Consider the following 25,945-nt stretch of genomic DNA (forward strand, 5'->3'; position numbering starts at 1 on the left):
ACCTTCCTAAAGATGTGGGCCTTGGCGTATACTTCCTCTTGGCTCTCATTTGATCATAGTTCATTTATCTGTGAACTTGTGGATTTGTAAGTTTGTAACTAATAAATTGTCTATCAAATTGATCGTAGTGGCTTGTAAATCTTTTGAAAGTAGGGTTTTTAATGAATCTTTATTGTGGCTTTGAGTTCACATTCTTTTGCTGCCGTGGGAAGTTCATTCCCCCTTGTTTCAAATTTGATACGTTTTAATCTTAAAATCGGTATTCAAGCTGTAATGTTTTTAAACTAGCCAAATCAGGCTAAAAGAAAATATATATATGTATAAAAACTAGCCACCCTATTTTTGAACTTTTGAGCTGTATCATCCAATAACTTTTTTTCCTTATCAGAAAATGAATTTCATTAACAACTTGCATGTATGTAATACGTGATCTGCTCAAAAATCTTGCTCTATGACTAAAAACGAATACCACACTCCATCTATCATGTAGACATATCATTGATCAACATTTCATCCTTTTATAGTGGTCCGATTTCTTCTCAAAGCTAGGTAGTCACAACACGCAACCAATTTGTTTTTTTGGACAAAGGCCCAACAGCGAACGATGTCCGCTCGGCAAGACCGCTTGGCAATTGGTTTTCAATTTCGGCCGAATCATAGTTAAAAACATATAAAGGGTTTCCTTCTTACAATCAGTCCATAGTTAAACGCTTTTTCTCCAGAGTCGTCTGCCATCAAGGTTCGTCTAAGACAACCCTAGAATTTACATTCCATCGTAGGGATATACCTTTTTTTTCCCGGTCGAGGAAAGAACAAAATCAATTGTACAGTGGTAATTGTTACGTCCTCTATTGAATCGGAATTAGATTCTTTTGCTTAAATTTTCAGGCGATGATATGTATTAGTGCTTTTGAGGACTAATTGTGTTCTCTTTTGGCTTTTAAATTCAAGTAATTTTCTTTTTTTGTTTGTGTAATTTCTGAGAATTTTAAATAGTTTGTTTCTTTTTAGGGTTTGATCCTAGAATTTCAAGATGCCGGCCACCGCAGGAAGGGTTCGCATGCCCCCAAACAATCGGGTACACAGTAGTGTTGCCCTTCAAACTCATGGTATATGGCAGAGTACAATTGGGTACGATCCCTATGCACCTCAGCCGAATTTGTCAAACTCAAAACCAGATGCTGAGAATGCATATGCTAGCTATCAAGGCCTTCTCCAACTCGCTCGTATAACTGGGCCGAATTCTGACGAGGTTCGTGGGGCGTGCAAGAGGTGCGGCCGGGTTGGGCACCTCACCTATCAATGTAGGAATTTTCTGAGTGCTAAGGACAAGGAGAAGGAGGACCCTGAAGCTATCCAGGCTGATGTTGCTTCTGAGTTGGGCAAGTTGAAGGGGAAGCTGGGTAAAGCGAAGGAAAAAGATGTTGTTAAGACTGATAGTGAGGAGGAGGATGAAGACATTGAGAGTTCAGATTCGGACTATGATTCTGATATGGAGAGGCTCATTGCTCAAAGATATGGGAAAAAGAGTTTTCGAAAGGAGAAGCTGAAAAAGAAGAACAAGGACTCGGATGTTGATGGTTCAGATACAGATTCTGGGGAGAGGAAGAAGAGAGGAAGGTCGAAGAAGAGGAGAAGCAGAAAGAGGAAACATGATGATTCAGATGATTCTGAAAAGGATAGGAAGAAAAGAGGAAAGGAGAAACGGAGAAAGAGAGATGAGTCCTCGGATGAGGATGATAAACGACGTCGACGACATGGGAAGAGTAGTAAGTAATGTCGACGACATGGGAAGAGTAGTAAGTAATTGAGTTCGTAGGGTACGTATATGATTGAACGTCGTAGCTCGTAATTGACTAGGGCCTGGAGTCTGGACCATCATGGTGCTGAAGGTGTATTGGGTTTTCACACCTGTATGATCACATCTATCAACTGAACTAGTATTAAAGTGCTGTTTTGGTTGATTTAATTCTGATCGAGCTTCCAAGTAAGTTGTTGACTATGGTATTGCTATGATTTACTCCTTAACTTGATTAGAGTTATTCAAGTAATTTTTGTTCATCAATTTTGTGTTGACTAAGGTTACAAGGAAAAAAAGAGGGTGTTGCCATATATACTCAGCAAATACAGCAAAATTTTCACATTTTAAATAATTAACTAACCTCTTCACACACATTCGAAACTATTATTTGAAAGAAAGCCAAGGATAGCGGAAGCAGATTAATTGCTTGGTTTGTTAGAATGGTAGTTCGTCTTCGTCTTCGAGTTGATGACAAGAAATAGAGGCTTCTCTTAATCAGATTGATGACAGCATGTCGACTATGCTAAAATTGAGAGAATGATGTCTTCATTCCAATGGCAAAGATTTTCCAAAAGATGGGGCACTTGAATTATAACTTATTTTTTTTATTTTTTTATTGGACTAAATTCAGTTTACCTCCTCCAACTTTGGGGCAAACATCAATTTGGTCCCTGATAAGATCGTCCCTGCATTTCTAATTTTCATCACCGACGTCCAATTTTTAAAATTAGCTCCAAACATGACGTCACGAGTTGAGTTGGCTCCGACATGAGGGCCCACTGTACAGACTTTAAACCTTCCAAAAAAGGCAAAATGGACATCTCCCATTTAATCTAATTTCTTTTTTCTTTTATTAGAAATTAATTTAATTTCTTTTTTTTTTTCTCTTCGTTTTTCTTTGTCTTTTCTCTCTTCTGCTTCACTTTGCATCTCTCTCATCTCTCCAAAGCCTAAAACAAAATCGATCCAACAGCTTCTCAATCTTCTCAATCCTCCTCCGTCCTCAAGGTCGAGATTCCGGCCACCGCACGCCCTCCTCCACCTCCTCCTCAACTGCATCCGGACTCCAACGCCATACACTCTCAAACCTCGAAATCCCCAAATTCCTAGATTTGCAACTCGCCCAGCTTTGGGGAGGCCGGTGTGATCCGCTAGCTCCCGCGGAAGCCGTCTGGGAAAATATCAGGTCACGGCGACAATCGGGTTAAATGGTGGCTGAGATTTGGTGGCCGGAGCTGGATCGATGGGGCAGAAGTCGGCGGCAGAAATAGGGATGGAATTGGGGCTAAATTTCAAGCTCTGATTGATGGGCAGAAGTGAAGCAGCTAGAGAAGCAGGGGCGTGGAGATCATGAGGGCGCGAGGGCGGAGATATCAGCAGCGATGTCAAATATGAAGAAGGAGACGCAGGCAGATTTGCTTTGCGGAGATATCGGCGGCACTATCTTCGATTCCAATTTCCGATTTTGACACCATCAAAATCGAAGCGATGGCTCGATTTACTTTGCAATTTTGATTATGTTCCCTTTGTTTTGCGATTGGATTTGAGTTTCGATTCAATTCGTTTCCATGTATTCTGGGGTTTCAGAATCGGGGTAGACCTTGGTGGTGTTCATTTGGATTTGATTCGGAGGTTGTTTGGTTTGCTGAGAGATTTTTGGAAATGGTAAGAGCATTAGATTCTGATAATTTGTTGTGTATGACCTTGTTCTTCTGGGTTCTGATGGAGATGAAAGAAGCAGGTCTAGAGCGAGAGGGTTAGTGGTGGAGGTGGGGAAGTCGGCGAAGTCGATGAGCTGGGTTCGGAGGTTGGCGAGCCTTGATTAATGCCCTTTTGCCTTTGAAGGTGTGATGAGCGGGATTTCAGAAGAGTGGGAACGAAGGAGCTGGGTGGAGAGAGCGGTGGGGTATTTGGTTTCTCTGTGTTTCATGGTGGAGTAGGAGGAGGAAGAAGAGAGGGAGTCGGCCAGTTTCTTGTTTTTGGGGTAACAAGGGTAATCTGGACATTTCGTTCAAATTCAGGGTCAATATCTGAAAAGTGGGCCCTCATGTCTGGGCCAACTCAGCATGTGACGTCATGTTTGGATAGAATTTTAGAAATTGGACGCATGTGATGAAAATTGGAAATGCAGGGACGATCATGATTAAAAAAAAAGATCAGGGACCAAACTGATGTTTGCCCTAAAGTTGGAGGGGTTAAACTGAATTTAGTCCTTTTTTATTTTATTTTATTTTTTTATCAAAATGAGATGTCATTCCTAAATTAAAAAACTTACAATCAAAGAGTATATAGTGGTTTCATTAAACTCAAACAACAAACTGACATTGGGAAGAGGGGTAAGCCATGGTACGTTGACATTTCTCAGAGATGTCATATTTCATGTAATATTTATCATTTTGAGAACTCATGTGGTAACTAGAGAAAAATTATCATTAAGGTGAATAAGGTACTCGTTAGAGTAAAGTAGGTAACTAAATAAAAGTCATCATTAAGGTAAATAAGGTCATCGTTAGAGTAAAAATGTAAAATATGTTCTCATTTGAGTAATTAATTCCTAATTATAGTAGGTTCTCATTTGAGTAATTAAGTCCTAAAAGTGATAATTGGATATACGTCATATGTTAACATATTGTAGAATTTCTGTGGGAGGTGTACACACCATTAGACAAACTCACGAGACTACTTTTGATGAATTAGACATAGTCTGGTGGAGTAGTCTTGTGGGTATTCAAATCATGATTACTATATTTCTTAAACATAAAATTCAATTATTTCATCTTCAACATAATGCATAAGCATTAATTCACACCCATAAAATGATGAAGAACGACCAGCAACCCACAAAACTCTTGTTTTTTTTATTTTTTTATTTTTTTTACATATATTCTAAATGTTAATTTTATCCTTACATTTAACTGAAAAATTAATAGAAATATCAAAGTGTCAAACAAAGCCTAAGTTCAGGTATTAAATTGTCATATTTTGAAGACTAGGTACCAAAGTGTCCAATTTGTCATACCTCAAGTACCAGAGAAGAATTTACCCTACAATATAGTTCAATTTGTTGAACTATCTGATGATAAAAAAACCTGGACAAGAAAATAATATTTCCAACCTTGTAAATTTAATTAGTGAGATCCTTGATGCATAATTTTGGGGCTTTTTTATGGTCGTAAGCAAGCTCTTGATTGTTATATTACAAAACTTGAGGTTGAATCTGACTATAATTTAGGTGAAGTTGGTTCTATACAATGATATATCTCTTTATCATCTTTGACTCTCTGTTGAGAGTTGCAAATCCTTGATCAAGAACTTATAGAGATTCACACTGAAGCATATTCATAGGGATCGACTAGGGAGTGCAAGTGTGCAACACAGTGGCAGACTGTCTTAGTAAAAACAGTATCACTACTACAATAATGGGCAAAGGCAACATTTGTTTTGCCACACTTTAAAACAAGAGTGGGAACTTCCACTGTTTGGGTGAAGTGAGATGGTATCCGGCACTGTAGTCATGATATTTTCCCACGATTTTTTGAATAAGGGAATTATCTTTATTGATTGCAATTAGCATAGCATAGTACAATCAGATTTTAGGACATCAAGAATGCAATCTGGGGGTACATCAGCCCATATTGCACTATAGTTGTCTTCAAAGGCCAAACTAGCCAACCTATGAGCAACGACATTACATGTTCTAGGTGCAAAACTGATTTGCACATCTGTTCGGGCACTTAATGCCTCCGGCACTTAATGCCTCAGATATTTTACATCATTTTTCCCACGATTGCTTATAATTGTGGATAAGTTAATTTTTTATATTTTCCTTATGCACTAGAATCTGATAATGGGCATTGAAAACTTATATTATATTCTTTCTTATTCTCTCCTATCTCCTCTCTCCTCTCTATCTCTATCTCTATCTCTCTTCTCTTTTCTTCGAGAAGCTCTCTTCTCTCTCTTCTGTGCTCCCACACTTGCATCTCCATTCTTCGCTTGTCCTTGAACTCACCCAAACTATCAATCCATCATCCAATGAATTGTCCGAGAAGGGGATCAAGGGGCGTCTCAATCCTCTGCCGTCGGCTTGCATCGGCGACATAGTGATGGCCACCGTGAAGAAAGAAAAGCCGAATCTGAGGAAGAAGGTGCCGCCGGCCGTTTTTCCATTGTTTATACATTTTTCATTCTTTATAGAATCTACATCTTCTAACTGCAGAAATTTTGCTCAAACTCTTCAGATATGGGGTCTTTGTTCCAATTTCTTCATAGATTCATAGTACTTCTCTGCTCTGAGTTAACTCGCTCTGTTTTTATGTATGCAAGGATGGCTGCCACGATGGTTAAACCGGATCGGAAGAAGCTCAACTAGATCGACCTCATAAGAATCTAGTTTCAGTGACTCAATTTTTTATGGGTTTATGCCTATCAACTCTAATCAAGATCCCCAATTTCATCAATGTGAAATTGGAATTCGTAGAGGTAATTTCTCTTCTTTACTCTTTCCCCAATTTCATCAGTTTGCTTTGATGTTAATACAACCTCTTTGATTTTGAACTACACAGGTTGCTGAAGGCCTGGCTTGTGGAACTCCTCATATGATCAGTGCTACGATTGAAGGCCTTGCTCGGTTGGCTTATGAGTTTTCTGACCTTGTTTTCAACTCCATTTATAATTTCTTTTAGATCTGAACAATTGTTTATTGGACCAAAGTAAACATTAAGTTTTCAAGTCAAAACCAATCTCCATTGCGCTGCTCTGAGTGAACTCGCTCTCTGTTTTTATGTATGCAAGGATGGCTGTCACGATGCACGCCAAGTTAAACGGGAAGAATCTCAACCAGATCGACCTCATCAGAATCTGGTTTCAGTGTTTCAATAAAGTATGGGTCTACGCCTATCATCTCTAATCCAAGATCTCAAATTTCATCACTGAGTAGAGGCTGCAACCATGGCAGTGGCTAAACCCAAGCCGATCATCATTGAACCCATTCATCCCCAGAAAGATGAAATAAAATGAATAAGATCAGGATATCAGCCATCCATCCCCAGACAGACTCGATGTTGGACCAGAACCAAATTAAAAAAAAAAAACATTCCTACCCACCATTGTTGTTAGTGGTCCCAGTATGTCAGAGAGAAGCCACACACAAGTAAATTGAGACTATTGAGGGGAAAGACACCCCTCTACAGAGCACTGACTCTATTATATGTGGCTGTAGCATGGCTATGGCTGTTAGACACGTACATGTGTGTCCTTTGATGTCTTTTTGTCACGCATGTTGTGTGTGGCTTTTGCCCATAATTGTAGTAGTGATTAGTCATGAGTCATGACTATGAGATTTTTTTTTTTTTTTTTTTTTTGTGACTATGAGATTGTTGAGTTTGATATCTTGTAGGATGGAGGAACTAGACAAAGAAGAACATCAACTGGGCCAGGTTCTGGACCAATTAGCTAGTCTTCTAGTTTCGCTTTTTCTGTTTTTTTGGGCGTTTCTAGGCCTCCTTGTAACCGAATAAACAAAAATCAATTAACTAAGGAGCATAAAGTGACAAAAATCTTAGAAGTACTAGACTTGAGCACGACAAAGGGGACAGTGGCTTCTCTTGGTTAGCCAAACATCAATACATTCTCGATGAAACGTATGCTTACACCTGACGAGCAGGCGACAGACTTCCCTATCCTTAAACTTCTTCAAGCAAATCGCACACTTCGTACAGTCAAAAGTACTACTACTGCAGCTTTCTCCTGCATACGCGAAGACTCCTGGGGTTTGCAGCCGCTGCTTATTTGTTTCTGCACTAGCATCAGGTTGGTTAGGATTAGGAGCTTGATGATGAGGAGGCTGCGGTGGTACTGGATTTCTTTGTGCGTCTAGATCGTTTCGCCTTTGATCAATCAGCGTTCTAATTGCATTATTACATAGCCCAATACCAAGCAATACAATCAGGCATATTATTGGCAAAAATTGCACAAAGATCGACAACCAATACGAATCGTCAGAACTATGTCTTTGATCACCTGTGGTCGGCATTATAGTGTGTGTGAGTAATAAGAGAAGTAAAATTATTATGCAGTATGTCGAGCAAGCATGAAAGATGCAAAAATGGGAACCTTAAGCTCCCTGCAAAATTGTTTGTTTATAGAGTTTTAGAAACCTTTGTTTGGTCTGATAAGGTTTAGAAACTTTTTTGGTCTAAATGTCTGATAGGGATTCTAAACCCTTTCTTCCGTTGGATAGGGCTTAGATTTTATCTACAAAATTCCTAAAAGTTTAAATAAAATTTATTCGACGCTAAACTAATGATAGTTCTTTTTAGTTTTAGTTTTTTTTTGGAGCTTATGAAGGGGTGGTGGAGCAGATGGATGGATTTGTTAATGATTATATTCATGATGGCCACTGGGATCTCCCTCATCTTCTCCAATTGCATTTTCCGGATCTTTGTGATATTATTACCAGTATTCCAATTGCATTTAATCCACAGGAAGAAGACAAATTAATTTGGTCAGCCTCTTCTTCTGGCACACTCACGGCAAGAGAGGCTTTTCATTTTGTAAGGCCTTTTTTACCTACGGTGGATTGGGGGCGATTGGTTTGGTGTAAATATGTGGCACCTCGTATGTCAATTTTAGTTTGGAAAGTATTGAGGGGAAGGGTGCTAACTGAGGATCTTTTACAACGACGTGGTGTCTCATTGTGTTCAATGTGTCTATTATGTTGGCAACAGACGGAGTCCAAAGAGCATGTATTTCTTCACTGCCCATATGCAAGGTCTATATGGTCTTTTATGTTGGAAAAATTTGAGTTGGGTTTCATTCCTAATTCATTACATGACCTATTTGCATTGGGTTTAATGGTTGGTCGCAGCCCCCAATTGAGAGAATTATGGGTTGCTTGTTTCTGTGCCTCTCTTTGGTTTATTTGGCAAACAAGGAATAAGGTGAGATATGAGGGCATTACTCCAGATGTTGCTATGGCTTGCAGGTTAATTAATTTACGAGGTGAATTGGCATCCACCCATTATTGGTTGGTTCAAAGTTAACACGGATGGTGCTTGGAAGCGAGGGGAGGATCGTTCAGGTTATGGTGGTGTTTTTCGTGATTATCATGGGGAGGTTGTCGGTGCCTTTTCATCATCCCTTGACATTCCTAGTTCCATTGCTGCGGAGGTTATGGCAGTGATCAAGGCAATCGAGCTTGCATGGGTTCGAGATTGGAAGCATATTTGGCTTGAAGTTGACTCGTCCCTAATTCTAAATTTTTTCCAGTCCCTCCAGATGGTACCTTGGCAATTACATGTGGCATGGAAGAATTGTGTGCATCACATTTCAATGATGCAATTTCTTTGCTCACATATATTTCGTGAAGGTAACCAGGTGGCTGATGCATTGGCCAATTTTGGCGCTTCTGGTACGGGCTTTACTTGGTTTGATTCATCTCCTAGCTAGTTTCGTTAATCAATTTTGTTTAAGAGATAAGTTGGGTCTCCCTAATTTTCGTTTTAGATGATTTCTTTTGTTTTGGAAGGCAGGATGATGTCTATCATTCCTCATCAGTAGTACTTTACTTCTGGATGGTGCAGGATATGTCCTCTCCTTTTACTTGTATTTTCCTTTACTTTTAATAAATATTTTTCCTCGCATTTGCGAGGTTTGATTAAAAAAAAAAAAAAAAAGTTTTAGTTTTTTTTTAAACGATTTAAACTCAGGAGGCTAAAGATGCACACTTTCATTTAATCATTAATGTTGAAAGAATAGTACGACATAGGCGAGAGGAGAACATTAAACCAAGGACACATTATTAGAAGGATACTGCAAAATTAGAAGTGATCCAATTCAAGAGTTCTTAAGAGAATATGTCAAACTCTTTTTTATAGGTCAGCGATTCAACCCACCCACACTATAGGGTTGTCAAAAAGAGTTGTTACCTAAGCAATTCAATATTTTAGTAAACAATGAAGCGCATCCGGAATTACCCTACAGTACCTATGGATTCAAAGTGCACAAATACGTACTTTTAGCGACATATCTCAAACCTGAGTAGCACCACCATCAACCAGTGGCGTATCCAAAATTCTTCCGGTATTTTATATAATACATGTACTAAACTTTTTTTTTTTTTTGAAAGGGGGCTGGTGCGGCTACCCTCAAGCCTTGATTAATGAAATTGCAGAATACAAGGGGGGGACGTAGAGCCTAAACCCTAGATTACAATAAGCATAGAGAGAACATCCTGAAATAATATCAAGACTCTCCACAAAATCTATGTATTCTAACAAACACCAATTAGCAAAGAGTGCACAAATGGCTACTCCATTTGCTTTAACATAGCAGTGACATACCAGAAAGATAACTCTGTTATGAAGAAGCATCATTACAAATAGCACAGTTTTCCCACTATGTTACCGCACGGAAATAAATCCGGCGACACTCAATTTCATTCTGCCACTAGGAGGTTGCGTCCATTTGATCAAGCAAATAGCTCGCCGCCTCGCTAGGCCAGACAAGGCACACTGAGTGTGCATACCGGGACAAAGCCCACGTCGCCCTAACCAAAGTGGTAGGGACTTATTGCCGGCATACATGTACTAAACTTTTTGTAAAGCGAAGTCTGGTTTAGTTTGCAAAACGTTGTCTTATTTTCATGGCAACACTGGTTTGAATCTCCTTTAAGGCAATTCATGCCTGTTTCCTTTGTTGTTTCACCATTTTCTTCTTTCCTTTTTTGTTCTTTTGTCCTATTTTTTTTCTTTTACCCATTTTTTCTCCCTTTTCTCTTTTTTTTTTTTCCTTTTGTTACAACATTTTTCATTAGAATTTCTTAAAAATTTATTGCTTTTCTTTTGCTCTTTCCTAATTTTCTTATCTTTTTTTTTTTTAAGTTACAACATTTTCTATTATTATTTCATTAAAATTTAGTTTTAAAATTCTAGGAAGCATTATTGACAAAAAAAAAAAAAATTATAACCAAGCCTAAGAATAGCCCACCCCTAAGTTACATCCTGGATCCGCCACTGCCATCAACCATTTCTTCCAGAGAGCCTTCCACCACCTCCTCCACAGCTACTACAGCTGTAGACACTGCAGTCTCTTCATCAACCACCATGTTAGTCTGTTTACGAGGAAACCTTGTCTTCCTTGGCTTTGGACCCTTAAAAACATTTTAACTGCCCTTTGGACATTCTCTCTTTTTCTTTGGAGTGATATGAATCACCCCATTGTTATTGGGTAGGTCAAAACCCCCTCCATATCCAGAGGGACAATAGCCTGTACTCCAGTCAGTTTAGACCACTTCCCTGACCTGTTCAGCTCAATTTGCATCCCCCCTGCGCATATGAGTTAGTTAGGCTCCATTCTTTAACCAGGACAATTAGTTTCGAGATAATAAGAGAGAGATGTATCAATTGCATACTCAAGGCTTCCTTTCATTACTATAAGCTCAATAGTACATGACTCAATGGTACCTATATTATAAGGGTACTGAAAAATCAGAAGCAATGCAATTCATGAATTAGCTAGGCTTCATTCTTTAAGCAAGACAATTACTTTCAAGAATAATAAGAGAGAAAGATCTATCGATTGCATAATCAAGACTTGCTTTTATCGTTAGAATGAAGCTCAATAGTATTTGTCTCTTGCTTCGCTAAAGCACCATCTACAATGATTTTCGAACTACCATGCACACTAATTCCTGTCACTAATAATACATGAGATTTATGGTGAAACTTGAACGCCTCGCTTTGTAATATAGATAGATAGATATAAGCTTGGTTGAAATCATTACTACCATAATTTTGTGCTCTTATTTATTTTTCTTACAAACTAAATTGGTCATACAATTCTTCGTCTTGGTTCCAAGTAGAATCTACTAGTAGAGTAGAAAATCAAGAGGCATAAATTAATATTACAAAATTAACCTTCTGTACAAATAAGAGAAAAACTGCAAAAATATATTATATAATCAAATCTATCATTTTAATCTAGTATGCATCTTCTAATTTATAATCAATTGTACAAAAATGGAAAATATAAACACATCACAATACCATGAGGTTTGGTAATTGACAAATGAGATTTTGTTGGTCGGTCATGAAGTGGTCCGATTTTTCTATTGTTTTTTCTTTTAATAAATTTGGAGAAATTGGAGGCCATTAGGCCATGATTAAATTTGTGTTAAAAAAAAAAAAAAAAAAAAATTGGAGGAACAATTGCATCGATCCCATGGCGTCTTTCACCTTCTCTTTTGGACGGGTGCCCAACCCGGTAGGGCTATAACACCAAACGACGTCGCTGCAATATGACCGCTTAGAAATTATATAAAGGTATTCACTATTCAGTAACACATTTTCCCCCAATCGCTAAATCCCTCAAGACGCTTTCTCTATCTCTCTCCAGAAGCTTCGTCTCCGATCAAATTTTCACAGGTAAATCTTCGATCTTCTAACCTCGAATTTCGCTTTTCTGTATTCTTCTGTTATATCGAATGCAAAAACCCTAGAATTTAGATTCCATCTTCGGGATAGAATTTGTACGGATGTATTCAGAAAACCCTAGAATTGGAATTTGAATTTTTTTTTTTTATTGATTGTGTTCTCTTGGGGTTCAATTGCACCAGGGGTTTTTGGATCCCAGAACCTAAATTGAAGAAATTTAAGCATTCATTTCCATTATGACATTGAAATTCGAGTGATTGTTGATTTGTTCTTGGTGTGAATTCTGGGAATTCTGAGTAGTTTGTTTCTGTTTAGGGTTTGATCTTGGAATTTCAAGATGCCGGCCACCGCAGGAAGGGTTCGCATGCCGGCGAACAATCGGGTGCACAGTAGTGCTGCTCTTCAAACTCACGGCATATGGCAGAGTGCGATTGGTTATGATCCCTATGCACCCACCAAAGAGGAAAGTAAGAGCTCTTCTCAGGTGAATTTGGCAAACTCTGAACCAGATGCTGAGAATCCATATGCTAGCTTCCAGGGCCTCCTTGCCCTTGCCCGTATAACCGGGTCCAATGCTGATGAGGCCCGTGGGGCGTGCAAGAGGTGTGGCCGTGTTGGGCATCTCAGCTTCCAGTGCAGGAACTTTCTGAGTGTTAAGGAAGACAAGGAGAAGGACCCAGAAGTTATTCAGGCTGATGTTGCTTCTGAGTTGAGTAAGTTGAGGGGGAAGCTGGGTAAGGGGGTTGGGAAAAATGTGGTTGAGGCTGATAGTGAGGAGGAGGATGAAGACACTGAGACTTCGGATTCAGACTATGATTCCGAGATGGAGAGGCTCATTGCTAAAAAAAATGGGAAAAAGAGTGTCTTAAAGGAGAAGTCAAATAAGAAGAATGAGGACTCAGATGTTGATGGGTCTGATACAGATTCTGGGGAGAGGAAGAAGAGAGGAAGGTCGAAGAAGAGGAGAAGCAGCAAGAGGAAACATGATGATTCGGATGACTCTGAAGAAGACAGGAAGAAAAGGAGAAAGGAGAAACGGAGAAAGAGGGATGAGTCTTCTGATGAGGATGGTAAACGACGTCGACGACATAGGAAGAGTAGGAAGGAGAAAAGGAGGAGGAGAAGTCATCGGTATTCCGATGATTCTGAGTCTGATGCATCTGAAGATAGACACCGCAGTCGGAGGAGCAGGAGGGCAGCAACACCATCTGATTCCGATTCAAGTGGCTCTGATGATGCGCGGGTAGGAAGGGGCAGGAGACGATCTGAGAAGAAGAGCAGGAAACACCATCGTGATGAAGAATAAGTCTATCTAGGAATGGTATCAATCTGATCTAGAATGGTATCAATCTGTGTACGCCAGCAAGTCACTGTTAATCTTTGTAGTTTGCAACTATATGCTATTGCAACCTTTACATTGTTCTATTAATTTGCTTGGAGAAGCTCTTGTTGTATTTGGCTGTTGTGCTTGATGAGATGAAACTATTGCTTTGCTGAAGAAACAAGTCTTGAATTTTTCTGATTAATGTTGATTTGATCTTGTGCCATTTCGTTTAGAAATATTCTATGATCTTGTCCTCTGAATGATATTTAGTTATTTACACCGTATATTGTAAAATTGTATGTAAATTCCTTTACTCATTATCTGTAGTTTCCTCCTTGTGATAGGTTTGTCGAGAGTATTCTTTGTATCTTCTCTTGGCCAGTTTGTCAGGGTATTAATTTGTTTGCGCAAGAGAACTTTAGCGAGTGATCTACCCAGACGGCAACACTTGTTTATTGTGATTTCCTTGCTTTGCTTCATTTTGTATTTAAATAAAGAAAATAGCATTTTTCACCGACACCGGGTTTAGCCAAGCAGTCGAGCACAAAACTAGTTTCATCCTCCTTTTTTCTGTATTAGTTCACCTTCCGTGAGTAGCAGCTAAAGCAATAGATTCTGGCCAGTTCTTGCGCTCTCTGCATTTCCTTTGAAAAACAAATTTAAGGAACACGCATGTTCCATATCGGTAAACAAGCAATTTCTACAAAACAAAGCAATTTGTTCATCACATTCAAAAGTGGACCTGCTGGAATTAGTGAAAATAGAATCCCTTATCAGACAGCAACATTCAGATCCCATGTATCTACAGAATACAATTTGCTATTTCCAAACAAATTAAAAAAACGCATGTATGCTCCATACTGGTAAAAAAACAAGCAAATTCTACAAAAGCAAAGCATTTTATTCATCACATTCAAAAGTGGACTGCTGCTTGAATTAGTAAAAATAGAATCTCTTATCACACAGCAACTTCAGATCCCATGTATCTACAGAATACAATTTGCTGTTTCTCCCATAGACAACAAAAGCATGAAGATGGGTACAACTACAACACCATTTCTTCTTTTGAAACAAAACAAAAAAGGACAGCAAAGCAAATATGGCGTAAACTGCCCCTGAGCCCTCTACCCTTGGCAGCTCGATGCCTCTAGTCCTGGGTTGCAGCTCCCTGGTTAAGCTCTGCAAACCTCATGCCAACGCGCATCGAATGCTTGAGAAACTTCTCAGCACATCGCCGAACACAGGTTTCCTCTTGCTTCTGCAGTGATTTGTGCTTGAAAGTGTCAACACAATCATTGAAGCATCTCTCGACAAGTGAGTTGTACATCCTTAAACTGCAAGAATATGATATTATTAGCAGATGGGTTGCATTCCATGCATGACAATGGCAATTACTTATGCCAAACTAGAAAAACAGTACTTTATCATAAAGATTAGCATCCAATTTAGAAGCCACGTACAAAAGCTTTAATAGTTGGACTAATGTTTTGTTGATACAAGTTTTGTTCTGTTGGTTTACTGAAGCACTTTGCAGGAACCTTTAACTTGGATATATTAATACTTTACTGATTATGTATATGGTGGGATTAGCATTCCAATAACAAGTAAATGCAAATCTGAGCCTGTCAAATGCCTCAGATCCATCATGCACTTCAAAAAGTTTCTAAATCACCAATGGGTATCAAAAATAAGAGACACACACTTCGAATCAAAGCAATGGAAACAAACATTTCAATAGAAATCCAACTAAAAACTAAAAGCAAATCACACAATTCAAGCAGACCAAAGGGTTCACAACTACACCACCAGTCCACCACCCATTATACTAGAAATGCAAACACAAATGAATAATCAAATCTAAGAAATACATCAATTGAGATGAGTGTTCAATCGGTGCAGGACCAAATTTTCAATTTTTCCATCATATTTAAGCTAGATTTTCAATAAATTTGAGAACCCAGAATACAGCTGAGGAAATGTAAGAATCCAGAGATAAATTGATAAGAGAAAATTGAAAACCTGTCGCGGATTTGGAGCTGGTCGATCATGGTGGCCATTCTGAGCTTATCTTCCTCTGGAAGAGAATCCAGATCTCCTATCATGCTCTTATCCATCTTAATTGAATCTCAAACACTGCCCACAAATCCAATTTCAGGTTCTTTTGGGCTTAATTTCTCAGTCTCTGAAAGGGTTTATGGAACGAGCTGGTGTGAGCAGATCTCTTTCTCTTTATAGTGAGGTAAAACCCTAGCGTCCACACAAAACGGGACCGTTTGAACCGCAGAGAGTGAGCAGTCCATCAAAACATAAGAAATAGTCAATTTTTTTTTTTTTTTTTTTTAAGTCAGTGCAACTTCCCTAAAGTGTTGATTAATGATAAAATTGTCGAATATAATGAAGGTAACATGCAGAAGTTATAATAAACATTTGGAGCTTGTCCCAAATAATAATAGGAGTTTATACTAATTCTATATATTCAAATATATACTAGGGTTCTTGACCAAAAGTACTAAAATGAGCCAAAATTATCTCACTTACCCCAGCAACAAATTTATATTCTCATTGACCCAATTTAAAAGTAAATGATTATTAAGCCATCAACACAAATCCCTAGAAATTTGGTAAACAGACAAAAACCCTATATACTAATTAGCAAACAGTGTCATAAAACAATAAAACATGCTTTCTCACTGTATTGCCAAATGAAAATCATCTCGATGACGCTTTGTTTGCACACAGAACTAGTCAAAGATTTTTGTTTGAACAAAATCCATACAAAAATTAAACACGTGTGTGTTAAGACCAAGTTAATTACCCTCTATTAATTACTCACCAAATTAACTATAGAGTTCCAATTGACTACAGAGTCCAATCAAGATGAAATAACCAACAAACTTCCTAATTACAATCCTACGTTTACTCTCAAGTCCACCAAAACTAATCACCCGTTAAAATTATCTCCTAGAACCAAACTCACCACCCCATTACGCATCCAAATCAATCATAATGTGGTATCTCAGTAGAACACCTTCAAACCGCAAACCAAATGATGACTCCAACTTCAGTTTGCGCAATTCCATCTTCACCGTCTCCGATTCCGGTTTTTTCCAAGACATTTGCATGATTGAGGTGCCAAACAAATCCGTGGTCGATCACGAAAAACACAACAAAGAAGAAGAGACGTGCCCATTTTCATTCTCATTCCCAAAATGGGAATGGTTTGCCTATCTCTGCTCTCCCACCCAATTCCATTCCGTGGCGGTGCCTCGAAACTCTTCCATGTTTAGAGTACATGTGATTGGGATTCTGCCTCAACATTTCTTGTGTGCCAAGTTGGTGCGAGGTCCGAAACCTTATGTCACTCTGTGCACTTACTCATGCAGTGAGAATTCTCTCAATGATGTGCCCAAAATGAACTGTGCGGATCGCAATCTGTTCGGAGCTGCATGTGCTATTCTTGATGGGTGGCTTTATGTTGCTGGAGGGTATAAGGATAACTCTTTAGGTAAGTATTGACTCTATTGAAGTGATTTTAGTATATTTATTAAATTTTGTTAGTCGGTGTATATAATAACTAAGAAACTCATCATGACATAAGAATGAGATGTTTTGAATTTGAAACATTGGTATTCGGATCTTATTAAGTAATGCTGGAACTGCTTGTGTAAAAAACCAAAAAAACTGAGCCAACGAATTTCAATTTTAGCAATAGGTGAAAATACTTTGAGAAGAGGTATACAAAGCTTAAGCTATCACATTGATATGTTGCACACTGGAGAATTGATTATATAGTACGTTTTCTACAATGTTTCAAGGACAATTCAAGTTCTCAAATGATACTTGTACCAAGTACTACTTGCATAAATGCCATACACAATTTGATATAATGGTTCTCATTACTTTGATGTTGATGTGCTTTTGGATGAGCCTCTTAATCGATTATAACAATAAATAATCGCTGTAGATAAGGAACCACATTTTGTAATAGATGACCTTACATCTTGATTTTGATAGCTTATCATTTCAGGCTAAGAGCAATTATGGACATACATTCTCTCCATGTCACCACTTAGTACTTACTTTGTGGTACTTGGTGTAATGCAGATACTTTTCCTTCATCTCACTTGAACTCGGCAGAACGATTGAATCTGAAAACATGGCAGTGGGAAGCACTGCAGAACATGCCAAACCCGCGAGCATTTGCATCTGGCATTGCTCACGGAGGCAGGTTCTTTGTGGTTGGTGGTGGTAGCAATGCAGCCCTGAAGCACTCAGCTGAAATCTACAACCCCAGCAACAACTCTTGGGGGTCTTTGAAATCATTTGTTCCCCAAGAGGCAGACGGATTCACTGCTACATCACTCAATGGGCGTTTAATGATATTGACTTGGTCAGATCGGTTAGGCGTGAAGCTGTGGCTGTATACTGTGATCACCCGTCCAATTTTAATATATAACTGCAGGCGAATTGGTTTCTTGCCTAACCAAATAGTTGAGAGGCCAAGACTAAAAGCACATGGCGCAAGGATGGTTCCGGTTGGGGGGAAGGAGGTGTGGGTTTTGGTGGGAGAGAATGAGAGGATATTCCAAGTTGATGGGTCAAGTGCTTGGCCTGTGTTCCCAGCCCCAATGTATAAGCCTAGTGAAGGACATGAAGTTGTGAGCAAGGGTCATATCTATGCCTTTTCTTTCCAAGGGGTTAGAATAAGTTGGAGACAAATCCCTGTTTACTCAGTTTGAATTGTGAGAGTCAGCAAGTCCACCCGTAGTCAGGAAAAGGCAAAGTCGAGAAGTCAAGAATTCGACCAGTCAAGTTACTATTCACTGTCATTGGACATGGGTTTACACCCGTTATTTTTCTTGCCCTGTCAACACTGTTTACTTTTCACTGTTTACACTGACTGTTCACGTAATTTCACTATTCACCCGTGGGTTTCACTGTTCATCAGATTTTAAATTTTTTTTTTTTTAAATAAAATATATTTAATGATAATAATAAATATTTATGGATAATTAATGTCATAATTATGCAATTTACTTTTTTCAAAAATATTTTTTTGTGGACAAATTATGAGCCACCGACAATTTATCTTGAAATGAGTGAAGGCACAACGGACAAATTTCCTTGAAATGAGTGAAGGCACAATCGACAATTTTTGAACGGACCAAATCATTTGAATACTATTCAATCTAACGGTTATTGTTGATGTAATCTTATCTAAAATTTCGGATCAGATTACGTCGAACCAGGAGTGGACACGTGTCCACGAAGTATGATCACGTTTTATGTGAAAATTGTAAATAAATTGAGCAAGAGGCAGCACACCATTTCTCACAAGCTGATATTCACAAATCTCATTCGTTTTCAAATTCTCCAGATCCAACACATTTCCTCTCCTTCCCTCATTTCAATGAAGAGATTGTGGGCTAAGTATCGACAATCTCGAGATGAAAATCTTGAAGAGCTGTGTACGACTAATGAAAAATATGGATGATGAGAGCTATATGAAGAGGAGGAAGGTGTAACTATGAACTCTAGTATTTTGGGTGTGAGATGTTAGAAAAAATTGTAGGTATTTATAGAGAAATTTTTTGTATGATTTTTAGAATTTTTTACATATTTTTTTCTGCCCGTTTTCTTACCGTTAGCTATATTACATTCATATTAATTCCTAGCCGTCAGATCCATTTTTACTGTTCTTTTGGTCAGCCCAGATTTGTTGACCGTTGGGTTCAAATTCCCAAAGCAGCCAACGGCTCTCAGCCACGTGCGCCCACTATCATCATTAATTGTCGCTACGCGACAAAAAACCGAATCAGAAGGCACAACGGACGTGGCGCTCCCCCATTCGTCCGTGCTCTTCACGCCCTCTCTCTTTCGCGTCTCCTTCTGCGCGGCCCCCTGTGACGTCATCCACGTTCTGCTGCGGGCCGAGCTGGCAACCGGCCAAGCCTGGGCAAGACAAAAGGCATGGGCCTGGAATTTTTGTTGGCCTTGGTCAAAGAAAGTCAATGTTTGCCCAGTTAAAACTGGCCCGGTGGAGGGGAAAATATGCACTTGCCCAGTCAACAACTCAGCAATCCTATGTGGTGCCCGATCAATACACAACCGTTGCACTTGCTCATGTTCCTCTTTTTGCCCCAAGTAGATTTTAAAGCAATGAATTTGGCCACTGCATGCACAATTTTGCTTTCTGCGTGTGCAGCCAAACTGCATCATTTTGATCCCAACTTTCCTCTTTTTCATTATTTGTTATGTATTTTTTTCCTCATTGCAAGATTAATTTGCAAAATTTATTTAGTTATATCACATTATTGTTAATTTTGGACTCATATACTACAGTAATCATTTCTAGATTGTTTTTTTTTCTTGTTTTCGCTTGTTACATTTACAATGTATTTGTTTACTACTATCCAAACAGTTCACATATGACGCCACACAAACTGCTACGACTCTACCACATTTTTGCTCTTAAACTGTTAGATCTAGAATACATGAGAATCTAGCGTGGCGCAGGATATTAAACCATCACCAAACAATAAATGGGGAAGTTCACACAACATGATTGTACTTATAATCATTTATAATCCCTAACAAGTACAATGAGTTAGGATCCATACCTGAAGGGGCTAATTCTATTTAGTTCAAAAGTCCAAAGCTTTACCTTCTGCCTTAAAGTTAAGCTCACACAAAGAGCAAGTAATAATGGAGTAGCAATTTATAGCCGGGGAACAAATACCTACCAAAAAGGCAAAAAGCTTGCTTTGCCTGCAACTATATATGGAAAAATTGTTGGGGAAGAAAACAAAACCAAATTTTGGCTTTATAATCAGAACAGTAAGAAGAGAGAGACACTTGGGCACTAAAGACTAGACACTGCGTCGCTACCTATCCAAGCAAAGCAGACACACCCATTTGAATATTGACACATTCACGGAGTCACATGCATTGATCCACCTCCACCGTCCAATGCGTAATGGCAGTTTGGTAAAACTCCCCCATCTCTTGATAATTTGACATAAAGCACCAGAACCCAGTCAATCATTCATTTTCAATCTCACCAAAACTGTCACAGCACAGACTCTCAGTCTTTCTCAGAGTGTAAGAGGTGAAGAGAAGAAGAAGAAGAAGATGCCTAGCAGCGGGTTTTCAGGGACACTTTCCGGGCCGAAGGTTGAGGTGGCCATTGACATGGGTAACCCATTGCTCAATATCACCGTCGATGGTTTCTTGAAGATCGGAACCGTATGGTTTTTAGATATATGTTCTGTTTTTCATATGAATGTGTTTGCTTTTTTGGTTTCTGGGTTTTGATCATTTTGATTGTATCTTCGGAAGTGAAACGTGACGTTTGTGTTTGGTTTGGTTCAGATTGCTGCTACCAGAGTTGCTGCAGAGGAAGCTTACCATGCCGCCAGGAAAGGTACCGTCTTTACCCTTTTTATGTTGTTTACAATCTTTGTTGTGTTACTGTTAGATCATCAAGAAGCACCGAGAAAATTGACAGAGAAAAAGTTCAAAACTTCAATGGTTGTTGTTGAAGCTTTCTTGAGTTTGATGTAATGAAAGGTCTTGAATAACTAACTAATATCGAGTGATGATGATGGTGATGTTGATGTTTGAGTATGTTGGTGATGATGTTCTTGTTTGTTTCAGGGAGCGTATCAAGTCACAACTTTGAGCACACTGTGAGTGACCAGAACAGAACAGTCCCTTGTTTAATAATTGGCTTTATTATTTTATTATTTCTGAGGAAAATAGTAGCTACTTTCAATCAGTATGAGCATCTTTAATGGGTTTTGTTTATTGGATGATTTGATCTGTTGCGTTCTGGAGGTTTTACTCTTACTGTGCTACTGTTGTGAGGAGTTATGTTGTTTTGTACAATACAAGTTTCTCATCGTGCTAATTGAAAGTTCTGGTCTTGTAGTTGAAGAAGATGTGTAAAGAAGGTGCATATTGGGGTAAGTCGACATATTTCATTGCAAGCTAAATACTATGTATGCATGAGGTTTATAAGCCTTGTGGCAAAGTGTTTTTTTTTTTCTTAGCTTCCTTTTCTTTTGTAAAATGGAGAACTGTTGAATCAACAATATATTCTTTTAAAATTGACAGGAACTGTAGCTGGAGTTTATGTGGGAGCGGAGTATGGTGTCGAGAGGATCCGTGGCAGAAGAGACTGGGTATGTCTGCTGTAGATTGCTTGTTGTACTATACATGAGCAACTCAGAAAAGGGCTAAAGATTGTGTTTTCACTGTTTTGTTCAGAAAATTTGAATTTTTATATCCCTGAGATGCCTATTTTAAGTTTGCACATGTAAATTCTGAAATTGTATTTGTACTGTTTCAGAATCTCCACTTGCTAATTTAAAAATTCAAACATCTGTGTTGCTCTATTTGTCATAATCCATAGGTTTTGAATATGTAACTCTGAAATAGCTGTTCAGAGATTATATCTAGTATGTTTCTTGTGAAAGGAGCACAGGGTGCTCAATTACAATTCTATTTTTCGTCTTTTTAATTCCATATGCATACCCCCTTTAACCACTTACTCATAATAGGATTAACTTATTATCCATGAGACAGAACAGTAGAACTATTGAACATTTCTTTAAGACTCGGCTCCCTGAATTGTCACAAAGCTTCAAGCATACCATTGCAAGTACTTTATTTCAAAAATCATTTTCAATCTTCAATTGGAAATTCTGCTTCCTGCTCATTTCTGTTTGATTATATCTTGCAGAAGAATGCCATGATTGGGGGTGTAGTGACAGGGGCTGTAATATCTGCAGCCACCAGCAAGGACAAGGACAGGATTGTGGTCGATGCAATCACAGGAGGTGCCATTGCAACTGCTGCAGAATTCCTCAACTATCTCATCTGAACGTGGAACTAAAATTCTACACAATCTCTCTGTAGATTCTGTAGAAGTAGGAGGTTTCTTGTATCATCTTCCTCGTGAATTTGTTTTGTTGTAAAAAGAATGATGCAAGGGTTCTTCAGCTGAATAACTGAAGCTTTTTATCTAATGGATTTTGAATCTTCAAATATCATCTTTTGTTGAGATTTGTGTGCATATGTTTATCTTACGACCTGTGTTTTGTACGGCCTATGTTAACAGGCCTCATAAGCGAAAGAATATGGATACTGAGATGCTGACCTCCTCGAGTCCGGATATTGAAAGAACAACATTGCATGGGGGCAAATAGCGATACTTTTCATCATCAAGGATATATATAACGCTAGAAGCTTTGCCTAAAAGCAATTGTCAAGATGAACCACAATCAGTCTCCAATAAGCCAAGTGTAATTTTGCTACCAGGACGTCGTTATAATTGAAGGCTGTATCTGCTGCTTAATTTGAAAGAAACTCTGAGCATCTTCACAATAATCTGAGTTTTAGGCCAGCTGAAAATGGGTGCACAAGCAGAAGAAAGCAAATTCAAGATCAATGCTCTTCCATCTCATTATCTCCCATTTACAACATTGATACACATCGTGTAAGAATCAGTCACATGTATTACAACAGATTACAGTTACAACTACATTACAAACCAATATCAAGTCCGAAACTGCTCAGCAAGTTTCATCAGACTATAGGTTTCAGCATCTGGTCGTGCACCTCCTAGAATCATCCTCTTCAAAAGATTTGGATCATAAATTTTGGCCTTCACATAAGCCTTAATCAAAGTGTTGTATACAAAAGTGTACCTTATATACTTGGCTTTAGCTAGTTCCTCAAACAACTTCTCGACGTTCCTTATATCACCCTTTTCGGCAAAAGCCTCAATTATCGAAAGAGTGGTCTCCAACCATGGGGTAGAATTCCTGACCACATTGCACATTGTCAAATCCATCCCTAAATCTAAAGTATTAATGGCTTCGTCTACCAATCCTGCTTTTAAGCAACCCAAAGCGAGATGCCGAAAAGTTATGGCATTTGGTTTGCAACCATCTGTAGTTATCTCCCTGAAAATTTTAGATGCTTTGTCAATCAGCCCATGCTTGCAATAGACAGATATAATAGAGTTGAATTGCTCGGCGGATCTCAACCCTTTTACTGATTTCATCTCTAACCAGAGTTCTTCAGCTCGGGTGAGTTGGCCAATTCTACCAAATGCTTCAATTGCCATCACATAACTCTTCGACCTGACATAGGGAAGTTCCTTCACTAAGCCCCAAGTTTTCTCTAGCTGCTTCTCCTTCCCCAAATACCCATATAACATTATTAGAACATCCAATGTTGACCAGTTTTTACCTGTAGCTGACTTCTCCAAGGCTTCAACATAAGCTTCAGCAGCGGTATGTAACCTCGCCACTGCATAGGCAGTAGCTATGATGCAGTAAGAAATCTCATTCGCCTCAACATTTGCTTGCTTCATATCAGAGTATACCTTCATCAACCCATCAATATTGTGTTCATTGGCTTCCATTTTCATGAGAATGTTGAATGTGGAAGCATGCCTAGCCACTTTATCGGCCTTCATCTGAGCAAGAATTTTCGGTATCAATTTTTTACGCCTTGATGACGAATGTAGAATAATCAGCCGATTAAATACCAAGTGCGAGATAGGATGGCCCAATTCCCTCATTTTCTTCATGCACTCAAGCGGAAGCCTTATTGCTCCTTTGTCCAAACAAGCAATCACAAGATTGTTGTAAAGGAGCTCATTCTGAAACTCCTGAGGAACACGCGTAAAGAGTTCTTTACCTTGTGATATCCCATGAAACTTGGTTGTAAATTCCAACAGATAAGAGTAGTCTAGCTCCTTTGGCCTGTAGGGCCTTTCTCTGATCACCCATTCCATCACCTGTCAAAACCAATACCTCAGCTACCATACCAAATTGGTTCAAATTTAAAGGCTAATAGCTTTAGTTGCAGAATGAATTGTGGGAATTGGGTACTAGTCAAAATGTAATTGTATGGAAATGGTTCTGGGCCTAATTACATTATGTAGTTATAAACAACAAAGCTTCAAACTTTACCCAAAAAGATTCAATCTTTTCTTTTTCACAATTTCCCATCAAGCAAATTAAATCACCCATTAACAAAATGAACTCAGTGAGAGAAAAAGGGGTACCTCAAGAGCGCGTTGGTTAGACTTGAGCTTTCTGAGTCGATTAATGGCGTGGAAGATGTCACCTCTGTGAATGGGGAAGCCATCACCCATCCAACTCTGGAAAGCAGACCCAACTGGGTCGCCTCTCGGCAGCTTCTCGATTCTGTAAGACAAGCAGCTTCTGGGTTCTTCTTGTTTTGGGTCTGAGACTTGATCGGAAACAGCGTTTGGTGTTTGGGTGCAGAGGAAAAAGTTGAAGGTGGATGGGATTTTGGCGGGAGAAAAATAGAGCACACCAAGTGTTCGAGGTTTTGCCTGAACCAAACTGCGGTGTATCACAAGGTACAGCCTTTGCATGCTTAACTTTTGAGTGTGAGCAAAAACAAACTAGTCAAGTTGGGAGGTAAATGCCTTTACTTAAGCCCAAAACAAGTAGAGGTGGAAGTGAAAGGTAAATTCTCCGCAGCCTTTACTTGAGCCAAAATTTGTTCAGCCAAGGCCCAACAAAGAAAGCCCAGACTCCATGAGTTTGTAACATGGTAACTTCGCGATCCACTAGTATACTTTCAAGTACCTTGGTGAGGCTTGGTCGATTTTTAAATACTCACATCTAATGAACCAATTTAAACTCATATTACAATAGCTGCTTCTATTCAAACATCCACAATCGGCACGTGGACCTCTTTAAGTTTTTGTACTAATTTATTTTACATTCTGCCCCTCTAAAAAATATGAAAAAAAATTAAAAATTCAATGTGGATTGTGGAAGATCCAAAATGTTGAAAACATTGATTCAATCGTAATGTATGACCTTTGTTGATTAAAGTTCTGTTTTCTTCTAAAAGAAAAATGGGGTTTGCACTCAATAGGATAATCATCAACTAATGTGGGTTGATTTAGTTGGTATGGATGTGCTTGTGGTTGAGCCTCAATCTAAGTTTGATCGTTGTTGCCAGCAATCTTGTTTTGGGTCACGCGATCTGTAAAACTCTTGCGAAATTCATACTTGGGGCTGTGGAAACAGATACATGTCCCACGTCAATTCTTTGAAGTTGAGATTGTAGGTCTGCCCTAGCGTAGAAATGTAAGGTTATGGAAAGATCAATATTTAAAAATAAATAAATAAATAAATAAAAAATTACATATTTTTTAATCAAAATCATAGCCATAGATTTTAGAAAGTTTTTCGTGATAGGAATATAAGTTATCTTTGAATATTAAAACTATAAGAAAGAATTCTTGTCTAAAAAAAATCTAAGAAAGAAAAGTGTTAATGTTAAAAAAAAATTAAAAAAAATATAAGTCTAATGTTTGAAACTTTAAACCAT

General features: G+C 38.6%; 6 protein-coding genes and 1 long non-coding RNA gene across 7 annotated transcripts; 5 read left to right on the top strand and 2 right to left on the bottom strand.

The window, feature by feature from the left end:
- Positions 1-570: 570 nt before the first annotated feature.
- On the top strand, positions 571-2,045 carry LOC133734738 (CAX-interacting protein 4-like). The gene is made up of 2 exons (XM_062162357.1): positions 571-739; positions 1,012-2,045. Exon 2 carries the CDS (start codon positions 1,034-1,036, stop codon positions 1,775-1,777), a length of 744 nt encoding a protein of 247 aa, XP_062018341.1. The 5' UTR covers positions 571-739; positions 1,012-1,033; the 3' UTR covers positions 1,778-2,045.
- Positions 2,046-5,720: 3,675 nt separating this feature from the next.
- LOC133727951 (uncharacterized) lies at positions 5,721-6,912 on the top strand. The gene is made up of 3 exons (XR_009855464.1): positions 5,721-5,949; positions 6,128-6,283; positions 6,367-6,912. It is a non-coding gene; the product is annotated as an uncharacterized LOC133727951 (long non-coding RNA).
- Positions 6,913-12,072: 5,160 nt separating this feature from the next.
- On the top strand, positions 12,073-13,760 carry LOC133732434 (CAX-interacting protein 4). Its single transcript, XM_062159978.1, has 2 exons — positions 12,073-12,225; positions 12,550-13,760. Exon 2 carries the CDS (start codon positions 12,572-12,574, stop codon positions 13,538-13,540), a length of 969 nt encoding a protein of 322 aa, XP_062015962.1. The 5' UTR covers positions 12,073-12,225; positions 12,550-12,571; the 3' UTR covers positions 13,541-13,760.
- Positions 13,761-14,438: 678 nt separating this feature from the next.
- Positions 14,439-15,817, bottom strand: LOC133732006 (mitochondrial import inner membrane translocase subunit Tim9). The gene is made up of 2 exons (XM_062159461.1): positions 15,578-15,817; positions 14,439-14,892 (listed from the first exon to the last, which is right to left on the bottom strand). Exons 1-2 carry the CDS (start codon positions 15,670-15,672, stop codon positions 14,706-14,708), a joined length of 282 nt encoding a protein of 93 aa, XP_062015445.1. The 5' UTR covers positions 15,673-15,817; the 3' UTR covers positions 14,439-14,705.
- Positions 15,818-15,895: 78 nt separating this feature from the next.
- LOC133732007 (uncharacterized) lies at positions 15,896-18,299 on the top strand. The gene is made up of 2 exons (XM_062159462.1): positions 15,896-17,063; positions 17,663-18,299. Exons 1-2 carry the CDS (start codon positions 16,565-16,567, stop codon positions 18,295-18,297), a joined length of 1,134 nt encoding a protein of 377 aa, XP_062015446.1. The 5' UTR covers positions 15,896-16,564; the 3' UTR covers positions 18,298-18,299.
- Positions 18,300-20,592: 2,293 nt separating this feature from the next.
- LOC133732486 (outer envelope pore protein 16, chloroplastic) lies at positions 20,593-22,608 on the top strand. The gene is made up of 6 exons (XM_062160050.1): positions 20,593-20,803; positions 20,930-20,981; positions 21,215-21,246; positions 21,489-21,522; positions 21,674-21,741; positions 22,302-22,608. Exons 1-6 carry the CDS (start codon positions 20,690-20,692, stop codon positions 22,440-22,442), a joined length of 441 nt encoding a protein of 146 aa, XP_062016034.1. The 5' UTR covers positions 20,593-20,689; the 3' UTR covers positions 22,443-22,608.
- A 390-nt stretch (positions 22,609-22,998) lies between these two features.
- On the bottom strand, positions 22,999-25,061 carry LOC133732485 (pentatricopeptide repeat-containing protein At1g07590, mitochondrial). Its single transcript, XM_062160049.1, has 2 exons — positions 24,639-25,061; positions 22,999-24,368 (listed from the first exon to the last, which is right to left on the bottom strand). Exons 1-2 carry the CDS (start codon positions 24,972-24,974, stop codon positions 23,118-23,120), a joined length of 1,587 nt encoding a protein of 528 aa, XP_062016033.1. The 5' UTR covers positions 24,975-25,061; the 3' UTR covers positions 22,999-23,117.
- Between the last annotated feature and the right edge of the window lie 884 nt (positions 25,062-25,945).

This window comes from Rosa rugosa, chromosome 2 (assembly GCF_958449725.1).
Source record: "Rosa rugosa chromosome 2, drRosRugo1.1, whole genome shotgun sequence".
Taxonomy (NCBI): Eukaryota; Viridiplantae; Streptophyta; class Magnoliopsida; order Rosales; family Rosaceae; genus Rosa; species Rosa rugosa.

Excerpts from the sequence above, each read along its gene's own strand:
- LOC133732434 (XM_062159978.1), top strand. The coding sequence starts at position 12,572 with ATGCCGGCCACCGCAGGAAGGGTTCGCATGCCGGCGAACAATCGGGTG.
- LOC133732486 (XM_062160050.1), top strand. The coding sequence starts at position 20,690 with ATGCCTAGCAGCGGGTTTTCAGGGACACTTTCCGGGCCGAAGGTTGAG. Across the intron at positions 21,523-21,673 it reads TAAAGAAGGTGCATATTGGG|GAACTGTAGCTGGAGTTTAT; the intron begins GTAAGTCGACAT and ends TAAAATTGACAG. Across the intron at positions 21,742-22,301 it reads TCCGTGGCAGAAGAGACTGG|AAGAATGCCATGATTGGGGG; the intron begins GTATGTCTGCTG and ends TATATCTTGCAG.
- LOC133732007 (XM_062159462.1), top strand. The coding sequence starts at position 16,565 with ATGTGGTATCTCAGTAGAACACCTTCAAACCGCAAACCAAATGATGAC. Across the intron at positions 17,064-17,662 it reads GTATAAGGATAACTCTTTAG|ATACTTTTCCTTCATCTCAC; the intron begins GTAAGTATTGAC and ends GGTGTAATGCAG.
- LOC133734738 (XM_062162357.1), top strand. The coding sequence starts at position 1,034 with ATGCCGGCCACCGCAGGAAGGGTTCGCATGCCCCCAAACAATCGGGTA.
- LOC133732006 (XM_062159461.1), bottom strand. The coding sequence starts at position 15,672 with ATGGATAAGAGCATGATAGGAGATCTGGATTCTCTTCCAGAGGAAGAT. Across the intron at positions 14,893-15,577 it reads CAGCTCCAAATCCGCGACAG|TTTAAGGATGTACAACTCAC; the intron begins GTTTTCAATTTT and ends ATATTCTTGCAG.
- LOC133732485 (XM_062160049.1), bottom strand. The coding sequence starts at position 24,974 with ATGCAAAGGCTGTACCTTGTGATACACCGCAGTTTGGTTCAGGCAAAA. Across the intron at positions 24,369-24,638 it reads CTAACCAACGCGCTCTTGAG|GTGATGGAATGGGTGATCAG; the intron begins GTACCCCTTTTT and ends TGGTTTTGACAG.